Source organism: Dermacentor albipictus, chromosome 8, assembly GCF_038994185.2.
Source record: "Dermacentor albipictus isolate Rhodes 1998 colony chromosome 8, USDA_Dalb.pri_finalv2, whole genome shotgun sequence".
In the NCBI taxonomy this organism is placed as follows: Eukaryota; Metazoa; Arthropoda; class Arachnida; order Ixodida; family Ixodidae; genus Dermacentor; species Dermacentor albipictus.
The window spans coordinates 21624418-21638016 of NC_091828.1; the positions used below are offsets into that span (position 1 = coordinate 21624418).

Sequence of the window (13599 nt, forward strand, 5' to 3'; positions counted from 1 at the left end):
TGTGCAAGTTTGTTTCAGTACACTAATTAAAGTGTTTTGTGCATGGGTACTCTTAATTGTTGATATTTCTACGCCTGCACTAAAGCATCTAATCTTTCAATTCATTAGCAATTTATTGTGCTGAATGCATCAAGATAATTAAAGTCATGGCATTTGTAAGGTCGTTCATTACCATTTAATGCAGTTATGATAAATTTTGTTCAGCAATCAAAATTATTATGCAAGTACCTTTATTAATGTGCATTTTTAAGGTGAAAGCCTTTCTAGGCTCATGATGAAATTTGTGTCAGCAGACCTGATCGCCGGAGTATCCGCTGAAGCATCATCATGCCATATGAAGACAGATTAAAGAATGAAAAATGATTGATAGTGACAGTCTGTGAATGATAATATTATAATAGAGATTCGTAGAGGTTAATTACTACTAATGACTACTAATGACTCCAAAATGACCAATATGTCTAATGACGGCTTGTAATGACCACAATTGATTAAAAATGACTATAAATGTCTAGTAATGACTAAAATGACAACTAATGACTTGTAATGACTACGAAATGACCAATATGTCTAACAATAGCTCGTAATGACTACAGTTAATTACAAATGACTAAAAATGCTTACTAGTGACAGACATGACTAATAATGACTGAAGTGACTTGTAATGACTACTGATGACTATGATATGAAGAACATGTCTAACAACAGCTTGCAATGACCACAATTGATTACGAATAACTAAAAGAAAGAGAAGGGGTGAATGATAAGAGAAGGAAGAGTAGGCTTTTGCCATTCACCTCTTGAGAGATATTAAGAGACCCTGTAATTTTGATTCCTACATATATGCAAAGCTTTTGCAAAGGCTGTGCTTAACTGATAATCTCAAAACTTCGCCCATGCATCATGCATGATATTATTCCCTCTGAAAGTCAACTTTGTGGCACATTGAGTTCTTTCATGATGTTGGGCATGCTACTTGCATGGTTTGTAAAATATGCTTGTGAAGATTTCAGTACATGCCACTGATAACAAGGCCCCAATTTTCTGCAAATATAGAATTGCTACCACCTTCACTTTTTAGGGGTAGTGGGCAAGATTTGAAAACTTAATAATGCCTCTACCCAGACAAAAAATGAATGCTTAGCAATTGTAATTTATCCATTAATTACCGAACACACTTCAAAACATCTCTGTGCATCGTTGCTAACATTCCTCTCATTGCCTTTAAATATAACTTAGCCATAAGCAACGTACTTTAACATACATGGACACAAAAAAATGAAGCATTGAAAAAAGTTGTGATTTGTATGTGTCCTCATTTTTTCTGTGTTTTCTTTTTAGTGCACTGAAAAGTCGTGAATTATCAACTAGGCCATCAGTCCGTCTAAAGGGAGACTAAAGAGAAACAGTGAATCAGTCCAAAATAATTAAGTCTTTGTGAATAACTCATTTCGTTTATTCTGCACTAATACATTGATTATTAGAAGTGTAGTGGTGTATTGTATATTTGCTTGTTTGCACTAAACAAATTTAGGTTTCCTTGTTTAAGTACAAGGTCTTCATTGGCGAATTCAGATTGTTTGGGAGTCCTGGGATCGTGAGTATCTGGCCCCCATGTTCTGGCGACTTTCGTCAAAATAAAACAATTTGAGGCTTTTTAGTGCAAGTGCGACAACGAAAAAGGCTTCAAAATGAAGTTTGGAAGCAAAAAGATGCATCAAGTTAGTATAAAGCTCCTTACGGAACAGTGCACAATTAGAGCTAAAAGGCCCGAATTAAACCCAGATACCGTTGTTCGAACTGTACGTGCATAAATCGGGAACTAGAAGGGTGGTTTTACTCTACAAAACATATAGGCTGATCCGGGAAATATATAGTCAAACCCACTTATAACAATATTTAAGTGCCACAAAAATATCAAAATCGGCGGATGCCAGAGCTGATGTGATAAAACTATAATGGCAGGGAAGCCACTGCCTCTCCTCACCACGTTCCTTCATCCTGCTGCTGATTGTGTTCACTCATTTAACTGCCTCCTGGGCACTCCGATTGCATGTAACAAGCTGTGGCAGCCGGTGTTAAAGAGTGGCACTGCTACAACTGCAGAGAGGGATCACGGGTGGCAAGCGATATGCAAGTACCGCCGAGGCAATGCTTTGATAGCCCCAAAAGGGGCCTTTTAAAAAATGCGATATGGTTGCTGCAGTAGTCTGTCAGCTTGAGAAATCCAGAAGAAATGCTGAGGCGAGCTCGTCACAGGCATCTCGCCACGTACTTCTCACTGGCCTGCACGAGAAAACCCCATGTCCATCAGCCTTGCATGCTTTATGTGAAGCTTGCAAACATCCTTCTCCAAGGCATCCAGGTGCTCCGTTTAGTGAAGCGGAAGGACCTCGCGAAAACAAGCCCATGAGGGACTGAATCATCTACAGGACTACCTGCGGGGACAACGTTGGGGCAGCCTGAACTACCGCGTCAGCACTGCCGTCGTGACCATCACTGTTGCTATCCGAGGCAAGCACATTCGCGACGATCGCCTTATCGGTTAGAAGCACTTCATTTCCAAACCTATAGCAGTGCGCTTTCTTTTCACCGGCAACGTCGTGCAATGCCGATGATCAGCGGGCAAACCCAGCATGACTGCAGTCGGTGGCAAGCAGACGCTATCGCGCGTGATGTTGATCATTGATGTAGCTTTGCTTAGCCAATGCATAAGGATGTGTAGATGGAAACGGCGCACATTTCTCAAGTTAAAAACAATATGCTGGCTCTAACATTGATAAATTAAATAGAAAAGGCTAGCCACATTGAAATTAAGGATAAACTTTTCTCAAAGCCACAGACGAACGTTTTCGCCACCACTGAGCCGCTGGTCTGTCAGCCCTGTGCTACGCGCAGCGAGCACGTGTGCGCGTCTGCGCGTCTTGCGCCGCCCCAGCCGCATGTCCCACTGTCTATACATCGTACCCTACGAGTACACCCTAGTTTGGCTGTTTGCAGCCGCAAAGCTTTCGCACATGTCAGCAGGGTGGCCTTAAACTGCAGCAAAAGATGCTTTACCTCGTCGGCCTCGGCCTCGGAGATGTTCGAGACATAACCATCAAAGGTTTAGAGATAGTCAAAAAATGCTCGAAGGTGTACCTCGAGTCGTACACATCGGTGCTGTCAGTCGGCTTAGCGCAGCTAGTGAGTTTGTTTGTTCTCGTGTAGAGTGTCGCTTCTTCAAGCGACTTTCAGTGAATTAATGAGTGTCGTAGGCGAAGAGTGCTTTCATGGTGCGTTTGCTAGTGTGTGAAATACTACGCCAGTGTGCTTACTACCCGCGGATAGCGACAATGGTTGCTTTCAATTTATTGAGTTGGGAGACACGTGTTTGTGTTTGGCTTCCAAATTCTAAGTAATGATGAAGGAGAACATGTAGTGTCAAAATTTGTTCATTAAGGATGGTAATTACGATATATGAGAGAGCGCAAACGGCAGTATTACACTGCCTGCGGTACCATTCAGATTTGATCTGTCTGAAAACAGGTTGTTATGCGAGGGGGTTGTTAACGTTACGTTGCCCTTCGATATCATTTTTGTTCACCGCGAACGCGTATTCACCGTAATTACTACCATATTTAAAACTATTCCAATTTTAGCGTCAACTGTCGTAGAACGTAGTGTCCACCAGTCTCAAGAATTTAGAGTTTAGATTTAATTTGGTGTGTAAGTGCTGTTGGAATTAAATTGCAGATATTTTCTCACCATTGTGCTCACGAATAACTTTGTTCCAGGAAGAATTTTACGGAAAACAACTCATAGTTGCCGACCGCGAACTTGTGGAGCAAGGATGTGGTGCGTGCAATGTTTGAACTTGTTCTTGGGTGTTGGTTACGCATGTCTTGTGGGTTGTGCAAGTACTCTTTCATTTATGGTGGCCTCAAATATTCCTACTGGAAGTTAAAGCCAGCAGCATTTTGTTTCTTCGGGGAAAGAAAAAAGAAACGCTATTTAAAGCTTCTGACATCTACGAGCGTTCTGAAAAAGGTGTTCCTGGTAGAGCTTGTAATTTTCACAAAATATTTTCTGGGATGTGTATGTCAGACAGATCACCAACTATGTCTTAAGATTAAGCCTTATGAACTGTTTAGATTGTTGAATCCGAACATGCATAGATGACTGACATACCTATTTTAATTTTTAATCATAAAATATGCAGCACAGTAGTGCGCCAGGTGTTATGGTGGGCCGAAATAATATCAAAGTATGCTGTCAACATCGCATGAGTATAATGGGATGCCAAACCATTGTAGTCCTTTTGAAGCCAATGATTAGGGCTTTTCGGCTGCGATTGAAGCTTCTCGGAAGGACTTGGATGTCAGATGTTTTCTGTGTGCATGAAGAACATTCGCTAAGATGGGCACGCACCAGCTCCCACAAGCTGTAACCGCTTTGGACAGACTAATCGTAAATTTCTATGGTGTGACTAATTCGTACGAGGGTGAATAAGGAAGTCTTTTCCCCTATTTTTTATTAGCCAAAGAAAGGTACATACAGGTAATTGCAAATATATGTACTATTCTACGTACCTTACGCTTTTTCCGCATAGTCCCCACATAGGTTCAGACATTTGTCCCTTCACAGCACTAAATTTGAGGTGCTGCTGTGGTAGAATTCGTCCGGCTGACTGTGGGACCACCGTCAGACTGTTGTCTTGGCTTCATGTGAATTGCTGTCCTGCCAGGGACTTCTTCAATGAATAAAAAATGTGGAAATCACTGCCCCGTACGTGGGGTGCATTTCGCTGTGCATTTTGATGGGCACTCGTCCCTTGCTCCGTAGAAAACGAATCACACTTTGTTACACGTACGCTGCGGATGTTTGAAGCACAACCGCCATGTTAAACAACTGACAGCAGCACTGTGCCGCGGAACTACCGGCAGATAAGGCAGGGCCAGTCCAAGAAAGGTCCACCGCTGGAAATGGATGTCTTGATTTTGCATTTACACATGTAACTTGGCTAAACTAAAAAAAAAAAAAAATAGGGCAAGGATTCTGATTTTCCCTCGATTTGCCCTCGTATAATGTCACCAGTATTGCAAAAATGATTTGGAATTCTTGCTCCGCAGTGCGAGTTTATGATACACTGGCAGACAGATCAGTTAATCGCAGCTTTGCAGAAATAAATTGAGAAAATAGTGACAGTGCTTGCAGAATGCTGAAAAACACAACACGGACACTTCCTCTGTATTGTGTCTGCAGGTTGTGCTCCTGCATACCATCCTGTGCGTGCTATTGGTAGTTTCCCAAAATGTACTAGCTCACCAAGCTCTCAATTCTTTTGCAGAAATAAATTTGTTATGTGGATATACCTTTATATGCAACAACATTAAAGCCGAGGAATGATGAGAGTGCTACCATTATGTTTCAAATCTAATTGATTGCAGCAGGCACATTCCTCTTCATTCGAGCTGCCAATTTGGGTTTTACATAAATGGTACTAAAACACGCTGAAAAGGAAAAAGTAAGAAGTTGGAATATGAGCACACTTCATATTTTTTGATCACTTATATCAATAAGGCTGGCCAGTTAAGTTTTGGAAAAATATTTTCGACATTGTTACTTCGAATGTTGACACTTTGCAGCATTAGTTACTAGTGTACCGTAGTGCCTCGCATAATGAACTTGATTCATTCCATGGACGGGTTTGTTCTGAGGTTCCAGTCTACGGGACAAGTTTTCTTATTGTTTCCTGTGAGAAATCTATTGGTTTGTTTTCCACATTTTTTTAACCATTCAAAAACTCTCCAAAGCATTGCAACACATCAGAAACAATTTGTCAATGTATTTACTAAGGAAGGAGGATATTCAAGCTTGAGGAATTGACACCCATCTTCGCTTGACACCCCTCAGTTCACTCAGAGTTCACTCCCTCAGCTAGATGGCACAAAAGACTTTGTTGTGTGTTTGGCCTGGCCTTTCAGATTGTGGCAACTCAGGCCCATACAGGACCTGGCAATTTTGGCAGCATCTTCTGCAACAAAAAGAAGGCAAATGGCACGAAATCTGTGACATCACAGTGGTGTCACAGACTACAGTGATTCATAAATGGCACTCTTCCGTGTGAGGAGTGTGCGGAGACTTTTGAAACAGCAATTTACCAGTATAGCCTGATCTCGTGTTCTCGATAAAAGGAGAGTTGACACAGAATTTTAGTATGTCACTTTTTTTACATCTTTAGGTAGCTGTCATCTCATTGATGATACAGTACCTCAATTCCTCGAAAACCCCTCGAATAATCAGTTCCAGTACCTTTTAGTTGACCATTTCAAAATGGGCACCAAGTGCAGTGTGGCTGAAGCAGGAGACACTATTCATGTCACTGAAACTTAGGGGGGCAGTCTTGTGGTTGTAGTGCATAGACACCGCCTAATTAGATAATTAGTCTTAATTAATCAGCTTCTAAAGTATAGTGATTAGATTAAAAGTATCGATGAGAAAATTGTAGAGTAACATGAAAAACTCCCAATGTGGCTTTCTGTTGCTCAATACGTGCTACGAAAAAAGTGCTTTTCCGAGCGTGAAAGAAGCCCGCAGATGCATGTAAAATTACTGTGCCGCTGGCCACTCGAGGCACTTTGCGTGTATTCGTGGGCTTCTTTCACGCTTGGGAAAACACTTTTATGTAGCACGTATTTAGAAATAGAAGGCTGTATCGGGAGCTTGTCATGTCGCTCTATGATTTTCTCATTCACACTTTCATCTAAATATATTTGAGAAGTTAAATAATTATATTAGGAGTAATTATGTAATTTAGTACCATTTAAAAAATAATCTCATTATCTCCAAGCAACAGCAAACAACATTACCTTGGTTCTGTCCAGCTACGTGGCATCTGCATATTTTAAACTCTGGTTAAACTTAGCTGGGACACCCTGTATATGCATATATTAACAAGCCAGAAAGGAGCACTGTCACATTTTTCTACTAAGTTTCAGAAATTTGTAGTGTATGGCAGTTGCATGTCACTGCATAAACAAAAGGCTGCATATATTCAAGGGCAGCCTAATTTCATGCAGTTGTAGACATTGCTTCTAATTTACATGGGAAAGCTGTGTATAAATGGATAGCCATAATTTCATAGAGAAAGCTAAACAAGATGTGCTCCCTCATAACTGCAACAGGCAATGTGTGCAGCTTTTTAGCTGTTTTCTTTTCTTTGTCTCTGTTTCATGCTTGTAGAACAACTCTTCCATTGTTCACTTACAGCCGAAATGCTTGATGCTGCTGTGCAAGATGATGTGGCATTTCTTGTCGTTGGTGATCCACTTGGGTATGTTCTCGTGTTACTTGGTAGAATATCTTGATTTTTAAAAAATTTATGAAATGGCTACATCACCAAGGGATAATTCAGTAGATTATTAGACAATTCAAAGGCCTTCGAGGCTTAGGATGTCAGGCTGGAGGCTGACTCAATGCTTGCCTCTGAGCATAGCGCACCTGCAGTGCACCAGCACAGCATGCCACCACTCAAGCCGCAGTAGTCCCCACAAAAGAAGCTATGGCTGTCAAAATGCCTCCTGCATATTCCATTTGCAAGGGTGCACAACTTTGGAGGGTTTGTTCCTGTCTAATGCATCTGACCGGCAAGGAGCTCCAAACTTAACCATGTCACCCATGACCTGAAGAACCACTTGCAAGATAATTTTGCACGTTTGCAGACGCACAAAGTAACAACAGTTACCGTGTAGTGCACGGTGGTGCTTAGTCAAAAACCAATCTCCAAGCCGTATATCTGCGGTCATTTGAAACAGTATGTTGCAGTCAGGCTGTTAGTGCAATCAATTATTTGGTTCTGCACAGTCTCTGCATTCTTTTTCAAGAGCATGTAAAGGCACGAACTTTTCTTTTTTGTAGCGCTGACATGCTTTGCGTGAATGAATGTGTGCATGAGTTCTCATGTGCAGGTAAGGTAAATGGGTCATGCAATACTTTCTTGACATGTTAGAGCCTTTTTTAATTGCTAAACATTGCTGCCATAAACATCTGAACGCAATGTTACCCTTTGACATCCAGCTAACATTGCCCGAAGAGCTCTGTGCGGTTGATTTTAACATTTAAAAACGCCGCTTTACACTTGCCACCGTGGGGTAAACACAGCGGCTACTAGTCAAATTTCTTTAAACATCAGAACTGAAGCTTGCTGTATTACAGAAGCAAGCACGGAGAAATCTCATTATAGATAGGGACAATTCATGCTCTTCGTCAAAGAAAGCCTGTAATGCCTGTGAGCTTAGACAGATGTTAAAGAACTACACTGAACCAGTTCAGATTGCTTAATATGCTTTCAAAATTGTATTTTCATTCCTTTGCTGGGAGATGGTTGATTGTTTCAAGAGAAGTGCAAGGCAAGTCAGTCGGTTATTGTTTTTTTCACTTTCACATGGAAACCTTGACTCTGGTCCATCAATGGGATCACACTGATTTCGAAGTATTTAGTTGTATTTTGGGTGTTTTAGTTCAGGAATAACTCGAAGCTTGCTAGATTGATCTTTTTTTTGAAGTTTAAAGCAGGATCTGAATACGGAGCTTTCAAGACATTAACGATCTTGCATCTGTGAACTGCATTTTTCTGATGTGACGATCACAGGAAAAGCAAAGATAAAACTTTGGGAGTTGTAAGAAGCTTCTCACATACTAATTATTGGCCAAGATTGTGTCAGCCAAACCTCATTTTCTTTATATGATGCTGAAATGTGATTGATAAGTTCTTTCCTTTGATAGTGTGTTCTACGCTTTGCCGCCCCTTGTTATTGCATGTTTGCATTGTACATATGTATATGTAGCACAGTTTCTATCAAAGCAAACAGTTGTGAGTGTGGGGCCCATGTATCAATCTGCTCTTTCCTTTCGCTTGTTTTTCTATTCCGAGGTTTTGCACGACATCATGTCTTTGCCGGGGACAGTCAAATAGAAGGTGGTATATGTCGTCGTAGCCACACGATCATAGAGAGAACCTAATTCAAAGTGGGACGTCCTTGGTGCAAGCATTTCTGAGGAAGAGACAATCTAAGAGGGCATTGCGGAGGCTGAGTGTCTAGCTGGTACTGCATTATAAGGTTGATGGCTTTGGGCACTGCGAAACAGTTTAGCACACGCAGTTCATTCATGAGACCTCGTAAAATTCTCCATGTGTCCGACTGGATCATGGGAACTACGTGGGCTTCCGATATTGCCATGAGCTGTTCCTGCCAAAGCATCCACCATTTCATTTCCTTTAATCTCGCATTGAATTGGAAGCGACTGGAATATCGGTTGTTAACCCGGCATCCTAAGCAAGGTCTTTTTAGGAGACTGTAGGCCAGACACGCATCTATTTGTCCTAGAGTAGTATTTTCAGTATACGTCAGATACATCGAGGAATCAGTGACGATGACCCGTTTTCTTAGCATCTTTGACAGTTTGAAGCCGACGGCTGGTAAGATGGGTCTACGAGCTTTGATGTCATTGATGACGAAAGATGACTTAATTGGCAGGCATGTTTTTCGTGCAGCTTTGGAGTAGCAAATGCTGATCATGAGCTTTCTGTGTGCCATCAGTGTACACGAGAACGTAGCCTTGGTATCTTTCAAACATTATGTTAAGCCAGCTGTATCGCTGCAATAGCTGGTATAGTCACTGTCTGACTTTTCGGACTCCCTAGCGGTTGCAAATACGACTGAAAAATTGGGCCATTCTAAAAAAGTGAGTGCATGCTGTTTACAGCCCCCAAGAGTTCAAATTGCCGTAGACATGTCCAAAATAGATGTGAAGGCCAGTCTGTACACTTATAGGGCATGTCTGTGCTTGTACAGTGGCAGGCGACGACGGGTGTGTGTGTAATTACAGCATACGTACTGCATTTTTACTGGGAAGGCCTTCTATTGATGTTTCCATTGTTGGTGGTTCCAGAAGTCGCTGAGGGTGGTTTCTTTCGATTGGAAACATTTTTCATTCTATACTTGTACCAACTATAACATATAACCCCCTTATAACATGTTCAAGTGTCAAAAAAATTCCATTGCTATAACTGCTAATTGTTGTAGCCAGCTTGTGCAAACAACGAGGGGCCTGCCGACAAACATTTTAATTGGACAGAAAGAAGCACAGCTGAGTGACCCCACTTGTAACTGTGGTTGGTGGAACCGTGAAATTTTGTGTGTGTTCTACAGTAAGGTAAACCATCTGCTATACTGTTCCCCTAAATCTGGCTACTGGGTGTCTGCGCCGAAAGGAAAAAGAATGCAAGGTGCTTAAAAAATAAAGGCGAGCCATCGCACTTGCGTTGTTTGCCACGCACACAACTCGGCACACCTTCGCCACACCTCGAGCCTCGTGCTCCTCTCTCCCATGTCCCTCTCACCCCTCCGACTCGTGTTTCAGAGGTGTAGAAAGGAGATGCGCACGAGGCTGGGGATGCAGAGAAGGTGTGCCGAGTGGTGTGCGTGGCAAACAATGCAGGTGCGATGGCTCGCTTTTTTTTTTTTGCCTTTAGGTGCAGACACCCAGTAGCCAGATTTAATTGCTATAAGCCATAATGCACCATGGAAACATTGTAAGGGGCTTATGTTACCATAAAACGCACAAAAAACTTCATGGTGTCATGGGTGCAAGTGTTACATTTGATATATTGTGAAAACCAGTATTGCTATAAGTGTGACTGTGTAGCTCAACCTAGTACACTAATCTTGATTAATGTCTCTTCAGTGTTTGAGTTGACTCTTGGTTCAAATGCGACACACAGCGCTACAACCCACTCTGACCTGATGCTCCGTGCTCATGAGCTGGGTGTCCAGACTCGGGTCGTGCACAATGCCTCCATCTTGACTGCAGTTGGCTGCTGTGGCCTTCAGGTGAGAAACCCGCTTGTGGTACGCATAGCTGGCTCTTCACATTTCAGCAAAGTGCTCCTTGTACGTACCACTGGCACTCGAAATAGTACCTTGCTGGACTAAATTGCTTTTAGGGAAGACATAACCCACTAATTTGTATTCCTTAAGGGGCCATAACATGGTCGTCCCGCTATTAGTTTATCATTGTAACTGAGAATAGAGGGGCCCAATATGAATATGGGAAACTCATCTTTGCCTGATTGCCGAGATGGATGCAAAAGTGAACCCATGCTCTTATCGCACGCATTGACCATGTGGAATATGCTTCACTTCATCACTCATCAGGGTTGCCAGACTGCTGTATCGTTTAGCTTCGATATACGCTAATATTTTTGAGGGCATAGCTCAAAAGTGCATACTGCAACCACAACTGTAACATCAAGAAGTATAATTGTGTCCTTACAATGGCTGTTGTCTATTCTATATCAGCACTGCCAGGTTGCTAGTTTGTTTCCATTTGCCAGATAATATTTTAGCTGATTGTGGTTATCCTGTCGCTAGTTGACGGCATCCAGTTATGTCGATGCTAGGAGAAGCACTCAAACATTGGTAAACAAAAATACATGACTATACAGAGTTTACCAGTGTTGCTGTGTGGGAATGCCTCATCATATGGCCATCGAGGTACATACCCACAAAAAGAGCGGACACTCAAGCCGTTTCGCAGCTGAGCAAGTAAGGGTATGGCCACCCACTAGGCGGCTTAGCAATTTGCGCCTCCACTTTACCTCAAAGGTAGATTGGTTATCACACATCTACGGGGTTACAGCCACGCATCCTGTTTCCATAGAGACATTGATGCTGTGCTGGTCATGTGCCGTTGGTTGCGCCCACCCCACTGTGCTTTTATTCCACGTGTCGCCTCTCTTGTGTGGTGAGGGGTTTCCTTTTCTCTGCAGAGATAATTTTGCCGTTTCTTGCGTTAAGAACATTGTTAGCAAGATGTCTGTTATGCTGGGTGAGCATATTTTGGGCGTGTGCCATAGAATCTGAGCCATGGCACCCGTTTACCACGCAGCCACCCATTTGTTTTTGTACCTAATCTTTTCCAGAAGAACATTTGCATTACATTGCATGTGTAATTTTCCAAAATTCACTCACAAGACCATCGGTTTAAAGCACAGAACTTGTTATATGTGGCTTACCGGTACCATCACACAAACATTTCATTTGGCATGGCTTGAGCAGTGTAATGCACATTTGGGATCGTTTTGTGAATGATGTTTACCTGGCTGCATGCGCCTGGACCAGTTCGCAACTGCTACTTTTAATTGAGGTGTTGCCTGTCATTTCTAAAACATTCTTCTTGTAGTTTGTGTATTTATCAAGTGTGTCAGCCAGTATTTTTTCTGTCCAAATCCATATGTAAACAAGAAAAAAATACTTTTTTGTATGGCACCACTGCTTCCTATTGTGTGCAATTGAGAAAAGCGGCTAAGAAACGGTGAAAGAATTGCAATATAGAGAGCCCTGATTGCATCATTTTTCCAGTCTGCATGAGATGATTCAGCCTTGCAGGTTCTTCGCAAAGATTAGTGGCTTTTCCAGTAAAGTGTTGGTGATCCGCATGTTCATTATGCACATTTGCACGGCACGCTTCAAAATGAAATATTAAAGCTCTTGCACCCTGGCTCCGGACAGGCCGCCATTGGAATCTGAACCTGGCAACGTTTAACGTTAGAACATTATCTAGTGAGGCGAGTCTAGCAGTGTTATTGGAGGAATTAGAGGGTAGTAAATGGGATATAATAGGGCTCAGTGAGGTTAGGAGGACAAAAGAAGCATATACAGTGCTAAAAAGCGGGCACGTACTGTGCTACCGGGGCTTAGCGGAGAGACGAGAACTAGGAGTCGGATTCCTGATTAATAAGGAAATAGCTGGTAACATACAGGAATTCTATAGCATTAACGAGAAGGTGGCAGGTCTTGTTGTGAAACTTAATAAGAGGTACAAATTGAAGGTGGTACAAGTCTATGCCCCTACATGCAGTCATGATGACCAGGAAGTCGAAAGCTTTTATGAAGATGTGGAATCGGCGATGGGTAAAGTCAAAACAAAATATACTATACTGATGGGTGACTTCAATGCCAGGGTAGGCAAGAAGCAGGCTGGAGACAAGGCAGGGGGGGGGAATATGACATAGGCTCTAGGAATAGCAGGGGAGAGTTATTAGTAGAGTTTGCAGAACAGAATAATATGTGGATAATGAATACCTTTTTCCGCAAGCGGGTTAGCCGAAAGTGGACGTGGAGGAGCCCGAATGGTGAGACTAGAAATGAAATCGACTTCATACTCTGCGCGAACCCTGGCATTATAGAAGATGTAGACGTGCTCGGCAAGGTACGCTGCAGTGACCATAGGATGGTAAGAACTCGAATTAGCCTAGACTTGACGGGGGAATGGAAGAAACTGGTACACAAGAAGCCAATCAATGAGTTAGCGGTAAGAGGGAAACTAGAGGAATTCCGGATCAAGCTACAGAACAGATATTCGTCTTTAACTCGGGAAGAGGACCTTAGTGTTGAAGCAGTGAACGACATTCTCATGGGCATTATTAAGGTGTGCGCAATAGAAGTCGGTGGTAACGCCGTTAGACAGGAAACCAGTAAGCTATCGCAGGAGACGAAAGATCTGATCAAGAAACGCCAATGTATGAAAGCCTCTAACCCTGCAGCTAGAATAGAA

At 42.3% G+C, this 13599-nt stretch overlaps 1 protein-coding gene across 2 annotated transcripts in view; it reads left to right on the forward strand.

The window, feature by feature from the left end:
• The first annotated feature begins 2899 nt into the window (after positions 1-2899).
• Positions 2900-13599, forward strand: part of Dph5 (diphthine methyl ester synthase) — a 57066-nt gene continuing 46366 nt past the window's right edge. Inside the window, exons 1-4 of one of the 2 annotated variants that reach the window (XM_070523146.1) lie at positions 2900-3186; positions 3777-3837; positions 7252-7315; positions 10766-10874. In XM_070523146.1, the coding sequence (XP_070379247.1) occupies positions 3052-3186; positions 3777-3837; positions 7252-7315; positions 10766-10874 (369 nt within the window). In that variant the 5' untranslated portion in view covers positions 2900-3051. Of the gene's footprint in view, positions 3276-3776; positions 3838-7251; positions 7316-10765; positions 10875-13599 lie in introns of both variants that reach the window. The other variant, XM_070523147.1, reaches the window with a different exon arrangement.